At 41.8% G+C, this 18,019-nt stretch overlaps 1 protein-coding gene across 1 annotated transcript in view; it reads right to left on the bottom strand.

The window, feature by feature from the left end:
- pxmp2 (peroxisomal membrane protein 2) overlaps positions 1-18,019 on the bottom strand; it is a 46,027-nt gene that overhangs the window by 14,627 nt on the left and 13,381 nt on the right. Inside the window, exon 2 of the mRNA XM_041203619.1 lies at positions 11,751-11,864. Within this exon, the coding sequence (XP_041059553.1) occupies positions 11,751-11,864 (114 nt within the window). The remainder of the gene's footprint in view (positions 1-11,750; positions 11,865-18,019) is intronic.

The following is an 18,019-nucleotide window of genomic DNA, read 5'->3' as shown; positions in this document are numbered from 1 at the left end:
TGGTGAATCTCCTCTGCACCCCCTCCAGTGCAATCATATCCTTCCTATAATGTGGCAACCAGAACTGCACACAGTACTCCAGCTGTGGCCTCACCAAGGTTCTATACAACTCCAACATGACCTCCCCACTTTTGTGATCTATGCCTCGACTGATAAAGGCAAGTGTCCCATATGCCTTTTTCACCACCCCACTAACAGGCCCCTATGCCTTCAGAGATCTATGGACACACGCCAAGGTCCCTTTGTTCCTCAGAACTTCCTAGTGTCATGCCGTTCATTGAATACTTCCTTGTCAAATTACTCCTTCCAAAGCATATCACCTCACACTTTTCAGGGTTAAATTCCATCTGCCACTTATCTGCCCGTTTGACCATCCCGTCTATATTTTCCTGTCGCCCAAGACACTCAACCTCACTGTTAACCACTCGGCCAAACTTTGTGTCATCCGCAAACTTACTAATCCTACCCCCCACATAGTCATCTATGTCGTTTATATAAATGACAAATAGGGGACCGAGCACAGATCCCTGTGGTATGCCACTGGACACTGGCTTCCAGTCACTAAAGCATCCTTCTGTCACCACCCTCTGCCTCCTACAACTAAGCCAATTTTGAATCCACCTTATCAAATTACCCTGTATCCCATGTGCATTTGTCTTCTTTATAAGTCTCCCATGCGGGATCTTGTCAAAGGCTTTGTTGAAATCCATATAAACTACATCAACTGCACTACCCTCATCTACACACCTGGTCACCTCCTCAAAAAATTCAATTAAATTTGTTAGGCATGACCTTCCTCTGACAAAGCCATGCTGACTATCCCTGATCAAACCTTGCCTCTCCAAGTGGAGATAGATTCTCTCCTTCAGAATTTTCCCCAATAGTTTCCTTACGACTGATGTGAGACTCACTGGCCTATAGCTCCCTGGCTTATCTCTACAACCCTTCTTAAATAGTGGAACCACATTAGCTGTTCTCCAGTCCTCTGGCACCTCCCCCATGGCCAGAGAGGAATTAAAAATTTGGGTCAGAGCCCCTGCGATCTCCTCCCTTGCCTCCCTCAACAGTCTGGGACACAAATCACCTGGACATGGGGATTTGTCCACTTTTAAGCCTGCCAACACCTCCAATACCCTGTCACTCCCTATATCAATATGCTTAAGAACCTCGCAGTCTCTCTCCCCAAGTTCAATACCTTCATCCTCATTCTCTTGGGTGAAGACGGATGTGAAGTATTCATTCAACACTCTAGCGATGTCCTCCGGCTCCACCCATAGAATGCCCCCTTGGTCCCTTCTCTTTCCCTGGTTATCCTCTTCCCATTGATATACTTATAGAATATCTTGGGATTTTCCCTACTTTTACCAGCCAGAGCTTTTTCATATCCCATCTTTGCTCTCCTAATTGCTTTCTTAAGCTCCACCCTGCACTTTCTGTACTCCACTAATGCCTCTGTTCACTTGCTTCCCTTGTACCTGCTAAAAGCCACTCTTTTCCTTCTTATCGTAACCTGAATATCTCTGGTCATCCACGGTTCTCTGGGCTTGTTACTCCTTCCTATCACCCTAGAGGGAACATGTTGAGCCTGTACCCTCCCCATTTCCTTTTTGAACACCCCCCCACTGCTCCTCTGTAGATTTCCCCACAAGTAGCTGTTCCCTGTCTACCTTGGCCAGATGCTGCCTTATTTTACTAAAATCCACTCTCCCCCAATCCAAAACTTTTTTTGCAACTTGTCTATTTCTTTGTCCATAACAAACTTAAACAATGTTGTGGTCACTATCACTAAAATGCTCGCCCACCACCTCAGCCAGCTGTCCAGCTTCATTCCCCAGAATTAGGTCCAGCACTGCACCGTCCCTTGTTGGACCTGCTACATATTGATCTAAAAAGTTCCCCTGTACACATTTCAAGAAATCCACTCCATCCAAGCCCTCAACACTATGTCTATCCCAAATAATGTTGGGTAAGTTGAAATAACCTTATATAATTACCCTATTGTTATTGTTTTTACACACCTCTGCAAATTGTGCACATATTTGCTCCTCAATTTCCCACTGACTATCTGGGGGCCTATAATAAACACCTAACAATGTGGCTGCCCCTTTTTTATTCCTAAGCTCTACCCACAAAGCTTCATTCGATGCCCCCTCCAAGATATCATCTCTCTTTACTGCAGGAACTGACTCTTTAACTAATAATGCAATGCCTCCTCGTCTTTTATCCCCTCCCGTCTCGCCTGAAGTTTCTATATCCCAGAATGTTGAGCTGCCAATCCTGCCCCTCCCTCAACCACGTCTCAGTGATGGCTACCATATCACAATTCCACATGTCAATCCTCACCCTTAACTCATCCATTTTACCTGTAATGCTCCTGGCATTAAAGTAGAGGCCATTCAGCCTTGCCTTACTCCCTTGAAACTTAATGCAGCTGTTCTCCATCTGACTTGATTGTTTTACTGTATTATGATGTGCCCCTATTCTGCTAACATTCTGTGTCCCCTCCCCCTGACGAATTAGTTTAAACTCCACCCAACAGCACTGGCAAACCCGCCCACGAGGATGTCAGTCCCGCTCTGGTTCAGATGTAGACCGTCCCGCTTGTACAGGTCCCACCTTCCCCAGAAACGGTCCCAGTGATCCAGAAATCTAAAACCCTCCCTCCTGCATCAACTCTTAAGCCACATATTCATCTGCGCTATTCTTCTTTTTCTGAGCTCGCTAGCACGTGGCACTGGGAATAATCCAGAGATTACAACCTGAGAGGTCTTGCTTTTTAGTCTCCCGCCTAACTCCCTGAATTTTTGATGCAAGACCTCATCCCTCTTTCTACCTATGTCATTGGTACCAACATGTACCATGACCTCTGCCTTATCAGCCTCCCCCTTCAGGATGCCCTGCAGCTGTTCAGTGACATCCTGGACCCTGGCACCAGGGAGGCAACATACCATCCTGGAGTCATGTTGACGGCCACAGTAGCGCCTATCTGTTCCCCTGACTATAGAATCCCCTATTACTCTTGCTCTTCCTCCCTTCCTCCCCTCCTGTACAGACAGGCTGCTTGTGGTGCCAGAAGCTTGGCTCTGTCCGCACTCCCTGGAGGAACCAGCGCCCTCATCAGCCTCCAAAATGGAATACCAATTTGCAAGCGGGATCCCAGGGGATTCCTGAACACCTGCCTGTTTCTCTTGGACTGCCTGGTGGTCACCCATTCCCTTCCTTCATCAAATCCTTTAGTCTTCGATGTGACCACCTCTTTAAACGTGCTATCCACGATGCTCTCAGACTCGCGTCCCCAGGATCAACCTAGTGAACCTTCTATGGACTGCCTCCAATGCCAGTACATCTTTCCTTAGATAAGAAGACCAAAACTGTTCACCTTAATAAATGCTCTCCTCCCTGCATGCATGGCATTCAAATGCTCTGAAAATATTGAACTAATAGCAGTCCAACATCATTGAAGGTATCTTTGGATTCCTGCCATAAACTAATTAATAGGGGCTGCAGCATTTTTTTTTTTTTGCATGTATTGCCCATGCTGGAGCAGTTGTCAATTTACAATTCGGTTGGTCAACTAAAATTTTTGAACATTTCGTCAATCACAGCATGATTTCTCTCACATATCCTATTGCTAAAAGGACTTTTTGTATCTGTGTGCATTACTAGAATATTCAAATTTTCACATATACTCCTGTATTCATTATTGGCAAATTCTCCTCCATTGTCCATTAAGAATTTAGCTGAAGTTCCTAGCCCCGTTCCTATCCATCCTTCTATTATTTTAATTGATAATTACATTTTTCTTTAATAAAAATTACCGTTGACAGACTGAATCTAGTCACTATGTTCACAAATATGAAAGAAAAATATTTTATTTTTTAATCCTATACTTGGAGGCCACAGAATCATTTAAGCCTCTCGCCAGTGGAAGACTTACTACTGGTCACGATGGCATTCTGTACTTTTTACAAATATCACATGTTTCACAAATATTCTTGATAAGTCTGGTGTATTCCTCATCCAGTACACCTGCATCCTTTAACAGAATCTTCAACCTATAGCCAGAGAGATGTGCAAATTGTGGATGTAGTTTGGTAATAATTTTCCGCCTCTCCTTTAAACCCCTATCCCCAGCTGCTATTAATATTTCTTTAACATTCTGTCTAGAGATGATAGGCCTTAAAGGAAATCATTGATGTCCCGACTGTTTTTTGGGAGATCTGTAGACTTGCAATTTACACAGTCAAATTATCATGCTCCATATCCAACTTCGTTTGGGCCTTTTTCATTAAAGGCTTATTTAACAGTGAAGGCATTTCACTCAATACCACATCAATACTAATAAAGTGATTTACTCCTGCTATTTTACACAGAATTACTATACCTTAGTGATTTAAATGTATTAACCATTACTAAACCTGAAACAAGTGAAATGGTCATATTCTTTGACTTTACTTCAGTCCTCCTTCCTTCCTTAAGGAATCCCATGTTGCATTTTAGCCAGTCCACTCCACATACCATGGATGTACAGCCACGACCTAGAACTACACAACTGAATGAATCTGTGACTAGGATACTCATTACCAGACTGAGTTTTGATGACCAATACGATTCCTTCTGATTGGTCAGTATCATCTGGAGGTGAGGTGCTGCTGGAGTGCACCAGAGTGGTGCTCTAGCAGCTTAAACCAGGGCCCGGGGAGCAGATTGCAGGGGAGCGGAGGCCCAGAACCCCAAGGTGGAGGTTGGCTGCAAGGCCTAAGGTCCCGGGGAGGAGAGGCTGGCTGCGAGGCCTGGGAGTGAGACACTGCTGAGCAGAACTCCAAGTCAGGTTGAGGATGGGGGGGGTTAGGAGGAAGACACTGACTACCATGTGTGTGTGAGACGAGTGTGAGTGTATATGTGTATGTGTGTGTGTATGTATGTGTGTGGGAGACTTGTTTATATCCAGGAAATGGCCCGCTCCTTAAGTAGTGAGCCAATCCTGACAGTGGCCTCCACTCAGGGAGGCTCCACCTGGCATTGTGATGCAGTTAGCACCTGGAAGTGTTAAGGGACAACCACCATCGCAGGAGGATGTGGCATACAAGAGTGCACCACCAACTCACCAGAAGAGAGAAGCACATTCTGCAGGTAAATTCCTCACCCTTGCACTGAGGCGAGGTCAAGTCAGTCCACTTCAAGCCTGCAGTCCCTCAAAGAACAATGTATTCTGCTTTTTGATTAATGTCCTTTCTTCCTTTGTGTTATCACAAGCAGGAGGATATCAGGCAATGGCCTCTATATTAGAATCTCAGCACCAGGGCTGCAGCCTCTTTAGGCTTCCCAACCTAAATTATTTTAGAAGGATCAAGACTTGAGTCATGCAAAGCCAAATTCTCTAGGAATATAAATGTTTCTTCAGAAATTTCGTCAATCATTTTATTTATCCTATTTGAAGCATAGCCACAATACCCAAAACAAAAAGGCTATGTGTATTACGAAACGATGATAACCGGTCAGAAATTAGGGTGTGTTACCCTACTCAATAGATAGAATGGCAGGGAAGATTGTTTTGGATGCAGGCAAGAATTCTCCTTACTTGGGAAGTAATGGATTTAATTAATAGCAGTACTCCTGAGATGAAATCCGATTTCCATGTGGCAACTGTAGAATTTCATAGCACAGAAAGAAGACACTTAGCCCAATGTAACTGCACAGCTCTCAGAAGAACTATCCACATTGTCCTATTCCCCATACTCATTATTTCAGATACAAAACGCGTGATGGATTCTATTCCTACCAATGGCAAGATTGCACGTATAGGTATCAGATACAGCTGAAGTTAACTAAAGCCACAATTGAATACCAAAAATGCATTGGGGAAAAAAAACTGATCATGTTGCATTCCCATGGTAAAGCTTTATAAGCCCTGTTAGAGGCCAGAAAAGCCACATAGGTCCCTTAAAAGATTTACCACGGTGGTTAGGATTTAGGAGCAGGATATGGCCAATACGCTAAAGATATATTTTGTATTCATTTTCACTACTGATGATACAGTGGTAGGTAAAATGCTTTAGATATTGACTCCTTAAATGCAAATGCCTTAGATTGGTTTGAGGCACTGAAGATTGATCAGGTTGCTGGACCTGATGACATTTAACCTCAAAAGCTGTAGAAAATCAGAAAGGTACCATGAGAACCATTAATTTAGCTAACTAATAGTTCTTTGAGATCTGGACTAGTTCAAATTGACAGGAGAAAGTGCTTGATGCATGAATTCTTGCACACATGTGCCAAGCCACATTCATTGACACCTAGATAGGAACAAGAGTAGGCCATTCAGCCCCTTGAGCTTGTTCTGCCATTCAGTTAAATCATGGCTGATCTGTATCTTAACTTTATTTACCCAGTTTTGCTCTGTATTCTTTAAGTAAAGATTTCTCTAATTCATGTTTTTACTAAGCTTGAATTAAGTAATTAAACTGTTACATAATAAAAAAAATCTAGCTAGGCTAAAGACTAATGATTCAAAATACCATATGATTCAAAATAAAATGTCTATCAGCACTAACATTTTTCACTTAAAATGCATAGTTTTACGGACGTTTGGAGACTCAAATGACTAATACATAGGAAAACAACATAATAGTAAATTTAGAAATGATATGGCCGACACATTTTCTTAGAGCTCCTGCACCTCAAAAATTTACCACAACATCACTTATCTTGTACCTTCCATGTCACGTGTTGTCTCAAAAACACTTTCATTTTTGGGCAATTCAACACAACGATACTTAGAATCGCATATGAAGCACCTGTTGACCACCCCTTGGTTATTCCTAGGGTTCATCCTCCTTCCATAATTGCCCAACTCCTACCACCTGTTATAGCTCCCAACAGAGTCTGTCCTCATGCTTTCTGTTTGTGTTCTTCTGTCGTACAGACGTTTGGGCCCTATATTCAAACAGTCTCGAAATGCTTCTAGCATTGCATCCTCCACTTTGGTGTCACTGAAGACCCATTTGCACCAAAAAAGCAGCCAGAAATGAATGCTTTTCCAGAAATTTTTTAAGGCTTTGGACATTTGATCTAAAACCATGTCTTTCTCTTTGAATCTAACTCCAGTGAAAACCAAGATCCTATCTGTGTTTGATATCCTAGCACAGTCCAATAATTTAAAAGGCAGATACTGATTTAGGAATTTCCTAGTGGAATACCTACAATCTGGTATATGGCCAGTTAAATTCCATTATGTATTTCTCTACGGAAGAATCATCCATTTTTCTAAATTTATCAAAATCTAACCAAGCCTCATAGGCATTAAATAAGTCATGTTTCATATAAATTTTATCCATGAATTTTAAGAGAATGTCCAAACCTTCTTCATTGTCCAGTTCCTGAGTTTCTAGTTCCAAGAACACTTTGCAGCAGATCTTGCTCCTGGCAGGAAGCGAAAGTGCCAGAGCTAGCCCTTGCTTTCTTTTCAGCTTCATTTTTCCATTGATCATAAGGTTCCATGTCACGAAACAGTGGTGGAAAATCATATCCAGTCACCTTATACCTGGTTTCAGGCAACCATTCTCTGCTTCCAATGTTAACAAAATTCCCAAGCCTGGTTGTGAAGACACTGGGACTAAGATGCTTTGGTAGAGACTGTTTATGTTTTTTTTAAATCGGGGAGAGCACAAACGCAATCCCGCACTAGCACAATTTTGTAGTCAAGTATTCCACATTTGGGAAGAGCTCACTTCTCCACTCTAACACAATCCCCATCAGTGCTGGCTAACTCTTTATATATACATGAGTATAATTAACTAATCAATACCCAATACCTGTTAACCTTATTACCTTAAACTACTAGGCATTTAACATCCATCATCAGAACCTATTAGATACTAACAGAAGTTAAGCTTCTGCTATACAAAATGCCAGGTAGACACCAACTCTGAGCAGTTCTGGGCACGAAAGCCAGGAATGATATTGACCTTAAGAGTGTTACAGAGCAGGTTTACCAGAATCATAGCTGGACTCCAAGGGTTAAATTATGAGGATAGATTACACAAGCAGGAATTCTCTAGAATTTAGAAGATTAAAACATGATTTGATTGATGTTTTCCAAGATATTATGGAAAGATAGAGGGAGACTATTTCTGCTGGTGAGGCTGTCTAGGGTTGGGGCATAATCGAATATTTAGAGCCAGATCTTTCAGGAGTGAAGTTAGAAAACACTTCTACATGCAAAGCATGGAAGAAATTTAGAACGCCCTTCTGCAGACAGCATTTGATGCTAGATCAATTGCTAATTTTAAGCTGAGGTTGATAGGTTTTTGTTAAGCAAGATATTAAGGCAGGAGTTAGGTTGCAGAAAACCCTGCTGTAAAAATGAGACCGGTGATTGCGATGCATTGCAAATATTTAATGTATACCAAGCGCTATATTTAGCACACACTAATATATACATAGCACACACTAAATACTATTTTGATTGATCACCTATACCCTCGAACCCAAAGCCAACATTAGTTATACATCAATTAACAGGCAAATTGTGGTTGATTATAAACAATAAATTACACATTAAATGGCAGATACAACTAAACCTTACAAATTGGCTCAGCAGTCTACTCAGCATATAGGCCATCAAACCCAGTGACAAAGTCCTTGAAAACACTGCCTTCCTTACAAAGAATTTCAGCTCCTCTTCTTCAGGATCCTAAGCCAACAGCAGCACACAACCAACCCAAGTTCCACAGGTACAGAATTAACCAAAAATGGCACACATTTGCAGAATTTCCTCAACTTGGTCTAGATGGCATAGATTCACCAATGTTATCTTCAGGTAACAGAAAAAGCCACAGCAACTGAGTATTTAATTATTCTCAGCTTCTGGTTCTAGCCTCAGTCTTCTTCAGCTTACCTGTACTCATCAACTTCTGAGCTCTGATGGCACTGTCAATTTTTAAATAGTTCCAACCAGAAGTCCTAGTTTCCTTAGCAATTGAGAGGATCAGTTTCCTATCTAAGTTTACATTTCCAGTTGGGATGCATCTCAAAAAATAAAGCATTGCCCACTGATTCCATCACAATATTCACATTTTTCCTGCCAAAAAACCAACCATCCACCTCTACCTGGGGAAGGGAATAATGAAACTAAGGGGATAGTTTATGTCGCGGAGCATAAATAGCTGGAAGAATTGTTGGTGGAAGATGCGGTCATAGGGCCAGGAGATACAAGTCCTCAGCTAAAATACCTCAGCACCTAGATCTTGGAGTACAAGGGCAATTAAGGATGGGCAATAAAAATACTGGCTTAGCAGCGACAGCCATGTCCTGTGAAAGAATAAAATTAAAAGATTGGTTGTCAACATAAAATTACATCCAGACATTGGAGATGGAATTTTATAATGTGCTGCAGTTGGTGGTTCAGTTTGAGAAGTCCACTGATGAGATTTGTTTAGAACAAATATATTGCCACTAAGAAAAAGGGTGGGACTCTGAAATCTAGACTCCTTTGGATGTTAAAGAACATATCGAGTAGGATAAGGCAAAAACAGGAAACATATGTCAGGTGCCAAGAGTGCAATACTTCAGAAAGCTGAGAGGAGTAAAGAAAGTGCACAGGGGAAATTAAAATGGAAATTAGGAACGCAATGAAAGTGCATGAAAAAATATTGGAAAATAAAATCAAGGAAACCTTAAGATGTTTTTATAAATATATAAAGAGCAAGAGAATAACTTAAGAAAGAGTAGGCCCAATTAGAGACCAAAAAAGGTAATTTGTGTATGGATGTGGAAGATGTAGGCATGTTTTTTTTTAATTCATTCATGGGATGTAGGCATCCCTCATCAGCATTTGTTGCCCATCCTTAATTGCCCTTGAGAAAGTGATAGTGAGCTACCTTCTTGAGCTGTGGCAATTCATCTGGCACAGGTACACCCACAGTGCTGTTAGGAAGGGAGTTCCAAGATTTTGATCCAGCAACAGCGAAAGAACAGTGATACAGTTCCAAATCAGGATGGTGTCTGACTTGGAGGGGAACTTGCAGGCAGTGGTGTTCCCAAGCATCTTGTCCTTCTAGGTGGTAGAGGTCATGGATTTGGAAGGTGCTGTTGACAGAGCCTTGGTGACCTGCTGCAGTGCATCTTGTATATAGTACACACTGTTGCCATTGTGTGAGTGAGGGGGTGAATATTTAACTTCGTGGATGAGGTGCCAATCAAGCAGGCAGCTTTGTCCTGGATGTTGTCGAGCTTTTTAAGTGAGGAATATTACATCCTGACTTCTGCCTTGTAGATGGTGGACAGGCTTTGGGGAGTCAGGAGAAGTGTTACCCACCCACAGAATTCCCAGCCTCAGACCTGCTCTTGTAGCCACAGCACTTATGTGGTTGTTCCAGTTCAGTTTCTGATCAATGGTAACCCCCAGGATGCTGATAGTGGGGGATTCAGCAATGGTAATTCTATTGAATGTCATGAGGAGATGGTTAGATTCTCTCTTGTAGGAGAGGTCATTGCCTGGCACTTGTGTTGCTGAATGTTACTCTGCATCTGTTTTCCCAAAAAGGGGATGAAGCAGACATTGCGGTTGAGAAGTAGGAGTGTGATATATTGGTTGGCACCTATGGTACTTGATAAGCCTGGCCACCTTGCTTAAGTCTTACTGATCTTCCTCTTCTGTCTATTAATATTGCAGATATGAAGAAATGCTAAAAGTAAAGTCCTCTGTCTCTGGTAGTGAATTTATCAACATGAAAGAAACAAAGGACACAGCACTTGGAACAAGCATGGAACAGGGTAAAGAAAAGCAGACCGCTTCCATTAATTGAGGGGACTGTAATGAGTAGCCATGTATACAAGGTTAAATGAAAGCAATTTAGAATGGAACAAGAGAAACTGCTTTACACAGACAGTATTGGTCGTGGCAAAAACTATGCCACCATTCAAGACTGGATTAGTTGATGGCAAACGTGATAAGGATCATGGAAACAGGGCACGTTAATTTGCTTAGGACTATTTGCTGATGTGGAGGTTAAATGCCAACACAGACTGATTAAGGGAAATGGCCTGTTCTTGTGTTGAAATCTCCATGTATTTCTATGTTGTGAGATGGAAAAGTAGGAAAGAATGTATTTAATTTAATCCTCAGTTGAGGCCTTAAACTCCACATGCATATTGGCATTTGTCTTCCACCCACAAACACATCTTTTATATTCATTTTCATTTCAGCTCCCTTCAAATCTGACTTGCGCATGGTGTATTTTGATGGACACCACTGGCTGCCCATGTGGCACCTTGTAGAACATTGCAATGGATGTTTTTCTGTCTCCCTGGCCCATTTTTCTCTTATGGTCACCCAGAAACCAGCTGAAAATGGATACTAAAATGTAAGAAAAATCTAAGCCCTCAAATAGATTAACTGTCAAAGCACAGGTGGTATAATTAAAACCTTAACTTATTAAAATAGAAATAACTATCAAAGCACTGGTGACATACTGACATAGTGGGCAAATACAAGACATGTAACAGGGCACTAGCACTACCTGAAATTGGTCTCCAGAATTAGCTACCATTCCAGCCAGTGCTGTAAACTACTGTGTATACTATGCTTAGTATTCTGCATACTATGAATGTAATATCTGACTGTGTCGTGTCCAAATAACAACTGCAATAAAATTTTACAGAAGAGAAAATGTAAAAGTAAAACTCAAATACTATACTTAAATACAGAGTTGAAAACAAAACACTATTGTAAACTAAAGACTTCTTACCCAAATATTCCAAATCTGACCGGGCCATCAAAGGTGAGACTCTTTGTATTTGAGCCCTTACCTCGCGGCTCCATAATTTGAGACAAAACATTTCCAAGTCCTGAAAGAATGCCACTGTGAGGAAAAAGAAATAAAATAAATGAACATATTAATTCCGAAGCCAAATCCCCTTTCTAGCATTATAGAAGCAAGGGAAACTAAATTGGAAGGCAGTGGAAGAATACACACATAGAGCCAAGCATTAATTTTTAATTTCTATTCAATTCCTCTTTTCTACTTATTGAAGTGGAGGTATAGCAATTGTATTGGAATATACATATCAGGCATTATAATTTTGCTATTGCATAGGAAAAAGAGTAAACCATTTAGCCTCTCAAGTCTGTACTGTCATTCAATTAGATTCTGGTTGATCTATATCTTAACTCCATTTGCCCACCTTGGTTCCTTAATCCTTAATACCTTGCCTAACAAAAATGTATCAATCTCAGTCTTGAAACTGTCAGTTGACAATTGCTTTGACAAACTTTAGGGGCAACAGTGTTCCAGATTTCTACTATGCTTTGTTTGGAGAAATGCATTCCTGAATCACCCTGAACAACTTAGATCTAATTTTAAGCCTGTGCCTCAAACTCCTTTCCCCGTTCTAGACTCCCCTACCCTAGGAAATACTATCTAAATGCCTCACTTGGATCACCTTTGAACTTCTAGGTTCAATGGAATACAAGTATGGTCTATGCGACCAGTCCTTAAAATGTAACCATTTCAGCCACTGTATCATTCTGTTGAATATGTGCTGCACTACCTCCAAGGTATATAGCCTTCCTGAGGTGTGGTGCCCAGAACTGAACACAACACTTCAGATGGGAGTCTCATTAGAGATCGGTATAATTGTAATATATCTTCTCCTTTATATTCCAAGCCTCCTGACATAACGATCAAAATTTCATTAAACAGGTTAATTATACTTTGTCCACCAGCTTTTAACTATTTCTATACTTGGATGTCAAAATCTCTCTTCTGATCCAAAGTTCCTAGCTTCATACTATTTAAAAAAATACTCTTATCTTGGTCCAAAATAGATGATCTCACATTTTTCCACATTGATCCATCTGCCAGTTTTTTCCCCACTCACTTAATCTATCAATGTCTCTGTGCAAGTTTCTATTCCCATCTACACTTTCACTGTTTCTCTTAGTTTAAGATATCACTTTGAGTCTATCACCTCTGAGCCAGAGGCTATGGATTCAAGTTGCACTTCAGTCTTGAGCACAAAATGTAGGCTGATAATTCAGTACAGTACAGAAGGAACGCTGCTGGTTAGAGGTACCTCCTTTGATAATATGAGACATCTACCCTCTCAGATGGATGTAAAAGGTCCCAAAGCACTATTTGAAGAAAGGTGAGTGGGTTCTCCCTGGTATCCTAAGAGTTATGTATACCTCGACATGCATCACTGAAACATTATCTGGTCATTATCTCATTGCAGTTTCTGAGACCTTGTGTGCAAATTGGCTGCTGTGATTCTTACACTGCAACAATAAGTGCACTCCAAGTACTTCACTGACTGTAAATCATTTTGGGATGTCCTGGGGGAGTGAAAGGTGCTATATAAATGCAAGTTAATGGTACTAACAGTAGTGGATGTGACGTGTTTGTTTAATAATAAATAATAAGTGGACTGGTTAGATTGTAAAGGGGTTGGTTTTCTGGTGTACTACAAATAAATACCCACTCTCCTTGCAGCCAGTGGAGAGATGCTGTACTTGACCTGAAAGAGCTTGACAGGGCAACAGCTTCACGCTTCATCTAACCTGTTCTGCACCTGATCTGGGAATGCCTGATGTTGACAACAGGGCCAAAAATTGAAAAGTCCTCTATTCCCAATAATTATGTCCTCAAAGAATACTCAAAAAGAAACAAGAAAAAGTACAGGATTCCAGCATAGACCTTTGGTGATTATGATAGATCAAAGAGCTGATAACCTTAGAAGTAAGTAAATAGAGGGACTCTGACAGTAAACAAAGCTACGAGCCCTGCTTTCTTCATACTGTAGAAATTGATAACTTCAGCTTTGTTTTATTTCTGCAAACTTTGTCAGTGACTCTGGGTTAATTATTAATTATAGCGATAGTGACCTCTGTGTTCTGGAGTTTAAGTTAATAATAAAATTGTGTGATTTCAATGGTGATCAACCTCTTTCTCCGTCAGGGATTCCGCTGCTATGGAATGTAGTTTGTGCAGTCTTAGTACAATCTCAAAGAACACATATGCTTCAAATAGAAATGATCCCAACCTAATCTCTGGAAAATCTTACTGATAAATTCTTGCTGATAGCTACCAGGATGAATATTATGGTAATAATAACAGAAAATCATTGAATCTAATAATTCAAATTTGCTAATAATTTCTTCCCTGATTTTCACCCTTTTCCTAGCTTCTCTCCTGAAGCCACTCTTCTTGCTAGGTAAAGTTCTATAGATGGTAGCACCAAGTAACTAGTCTTTATGTGTGAGTCTAGGCATGAAAATGTAAATTCATGATTTCCAGCAGGAGTCACTACACAGAAATTAGATTTTTTTAATTCATTCACAGATGTGGCCATTGCTGGCATGCCAGAATTTATTGCTCATTCTTAATTACCTTTCTGAAGGTGGTTTTGAACTACCTTCTTGAACCACTGCACTTCATGTGGCAAACATACTGCCATTGTGCGATGAGGGAAGAAGTTCCAATATTTTGACCCAGCAACAATGAAGGAACAGCAATATATTTCCAAGTCAGGGTGTGGTGTAACCTGGAGGAGAAATTGGAGTGGTAGGGTTCCCATGTGCCTGCTATTCTTGTCCTTCTAGGCATTAGAGGTCACAAGTTTGGGAGGTGCTGCTGTAGAAGCCTTGGTTAGTTGGCGCATTGCATTTTGAAGGACTGTCTTGGTAAAGGGAGTAGTCAAGGGAGTGAAAGTTGTAGGGTTGTGGATAGGGTGCCAATAGAACTGGTTGCTTTATCCTAGTTGGTGTCAAGCTTCTTTGGTGTTGTTAGAACTGCATTCATCCAGGCAATTGAAGCATATTCCATCACAGTCCAAACTTGTGTCTTCTGGAAAGACTTTGGGGAATCAAGAGGTGAGTCACTTGCTGCAGAATACCCAGCCTCTGACTTGCTCTTGTAGCCACAATATTTATGTGGCTGGTCCAATTAAATTTCTGGACAACAGTGAACCTCCAGAATCTTGACGGTGGGAGATTTCACAATGGTAATGCCAATGAACCTCAAAGGGAGGTGGCTGAACTCTATTATTGGAGATGCCTGGCACTTGTATGATGCAAATGTTACTAGCCACTTGCCAGCCACCTGAAAATTATCCAGGTCTTGCTGTGTGTGGGCAAAGAGCGCTTCAACATTTGAGGAGTTGCTAATGGTACTGGACAGTGTGCAATCCAGAACTAGCTGCACCACTAGGCAAGCTGTTCCAGTACAGCTACAACACTGGCATCTACCTGGCAATGTAGAAAATTGCCCAGGTATGTCCTGTCCACAAAAAGCAGGACAAATCCAATCCAGTCCCATCAGTCTACTCGCAATCATCATCAAAATGATGGAAAGTGTCATCAACAGTGCTATCATGCAGTATCTACTCAGCAAAAACTTATTCACTGACACTCAGTTCTGGTCCCATCAGGCCCACTCAGCTCCTGACCTCAATACAGCCTTGGTTCAAATATGGAGAAAACAGCTGAACTCCAGAGGTGAGACGAGAGTGACTGTCCTTGATACCAAGGAAGCATTTGACCAAGTGTGGCAACAAGGAGCCCTAGCAAAACTGAAGTCAATGGGAATACGGGGGAAAACTCTCCACTGTTTGGAGTCATACCTGGCACAAAGCAAGATGGTTGTGGTTGTTGGAGGTCAATCATATCAGTTCGAGGACATCGCTGCAGGAGTTCCTCAGGGTAGTGTCCAAACCCAACCATCTTCAGCTATTTCATCAATGACCTTCCCTCCATCAAAAGATCAGAAGCAGGGATGTTCGCCGATGACTGGTCAATGTTCAGCATCATTTGCAACTCCTCAGATACTAAGGCAGTCTGGTCCATATGCAGCCTTTTCAAGGGCAATTCTGGATGGGCAATAAATGGTGGCCTAGCAAGCGATGCCCACATCCCATGAACGAATAAAAAAATTAGTGAAGATCTCCATTTCTTATGAAGGAAGGTCATTGATTAAGCAGCTGAAGATGGTTTTACCGAAGACATTACCCTGAGGAACTCCTGCAGTGTTGTACTGGGGCTGAGATGATTGGCTTCCAACAGCTACAAATATTCCCTTTGTGCTAGGTATAACTCCAATCAGATGAGAGTTTTCCTCCTGATCCCCACTGACTTCAATTTTACTACAGCTCCTTGTTGGCACACTCAGTCAAATGCTGCCTTGATGTCCAAGGTGGTCATTCTCACCTCATCTTTGGAATTCAGCTCTTTTGTCCACATTTGGACCAAAGCTGTTATAAGTTATTCAACCTGGCGGTCTTGACGGAACCCAACCTGAACATCATTGAACAGCTTTTCGGTGAGTAAGTGCAGCCTCATAACATTGTCAACGTACCCTTCCATCACTTTGCTGACGTTTGAAAGTAGACTGATGGGGCAGTAACTGTCCAGTTTGTATTTGTCCTGTTTTTTATGGACAGGACATGTAGGTAGATGCTAGTGTTGTAGCTGGAACAGCGTGAAACCACCATTGACCAAGATGGCCGAGTTCTGAAGAACATGGCTACCAGACTGGGTCAGCAGCAGGTGGCGAGAGAGCTAACGCAAAGGAACAGCTTGGCTAGATGTGGGGCTAGTTCTGGAACACAAGTCTTCAGTGCTTCAGCCAGATGTTGTCTGAGCCATTGCCTTTACTGTAACTGAATAGTCCTTGATCATATAGAGTGATCTGTGACAGTGGGAACCTCAAGAGCAGGACAAGATGGATCATCCACTCAGTATATTGTACAAAGCTGAAGATCGTTGTAAATGTTTCAGCCTCGTCTTTTGCAGTCATGCTGGGCTCTGCCATAAGTGAGGATGGTGATGTTCATGGAGTTTCACCTTGTTAATAGTTGTTGAATTGTCTATCACCATTCATAACCAAATGTATGTAGCAGGACTAAAAAATTTTTGACACTTTGATTGTGAAATCACTCAGTTCTTCCAATAGCATGCTGCCTCCACTATTTAGCATACATGTGGTCATGTGCCATACCTTCATCAGGTTGACACATCATTCTCAGGAAATCCTGGTGCTGCTCCAGGCATGCTCATCCACACTCATTATTGGACCAGAGTTGTTTCCTTGGCTTAATGATAATAGTAGAACGAGGCTGAGACGAATGGTTAAAGATTGTGGTGGCCTGCAGCACCTCATGGATGCCCACTTTTGAGCTACTCAATCTGTTTTGAATCATAGTGGTGGTACCACATAACATAACAGTGGATGTCCTCAGTGTGAAGACAGAATTTCTTCTCAACAAACTCTGTGCGGTGGTCACTCCTACCAATACTGTTACTGGCAGATGCATCTGCATAGATTGATAAAGATGAGGTCAAGTAGGTTTTCTTCCTCATATTGGTTCATTCACCATCTGCTGGAGGCTCAGTCTGGCAGCCACATCTTTCAGCCAGCTCGGTTAACTGTGTCACTGTTGGTGATGGGCATCCAAGTCCCCATCCAGAGTGCATTCTATGTCTTTGCTAATCTCATTGTTCCTTCCAACTGGTGCTCAACATGGAGAACTGGTTCATAAGCTGAGACAGGGCAGTACACAGCAGGGGGTTTCTTTGCCAATGTTTGAGATTTCATGGGCTCTGGAGTCAAAGTTAGGGACTCCTTGGGCTACTCCTTCCTGACTATACTGTGTACTGTGCCCCGACCTGTGATGGTGGATGGGGGATGGTGGAAGAGTCTGGGATGTCAGCTGAAAGGTCTGATTCTCTGCATATGAATATGTCAGGCTGTTACTGGTCTCGTCTGTGGGAGAGGTCTCCCAAATTTGGTACTCGTCTTTGTCATGAAGCTGTTAGGGGGAAATTAAAAATGCTAAAAGAGAATACAGGAAGAATTTACTGAAAAACCCTTAAAATCTCGAGGCAGACATGGCTGCTACCAGATGTGCATTGCACAGCCTTGGGAGTCAGACTGGAGACAAAAGTATGACATAAATTAGATTAAGTGTACTCCCCTCTCACGTAGGGAAAGAGCAGAGGGTTTTAGCTTAGACATGGGAAGAC

The sequence above is a fragment of the Carcharodon carcharias genome, chromosome 13 (assembly GCF_017639515.1).
Source record: "Carcharodon carcharias isolate sCarCar2 chromosome 13, sCarCar2.pri, whole genome shotgun sequence".
NCBI classification, from domain to species: domain Eukaryota; kingdom Metazoa; phylum Chordata; class Chondrichthyes; order Lamniformes; family Lamnidae; genus Carcharodon; species Carcharodon carcharias.
This window is presented reverse-complemented; position numbering and strand designations above follow the sequence as displayed.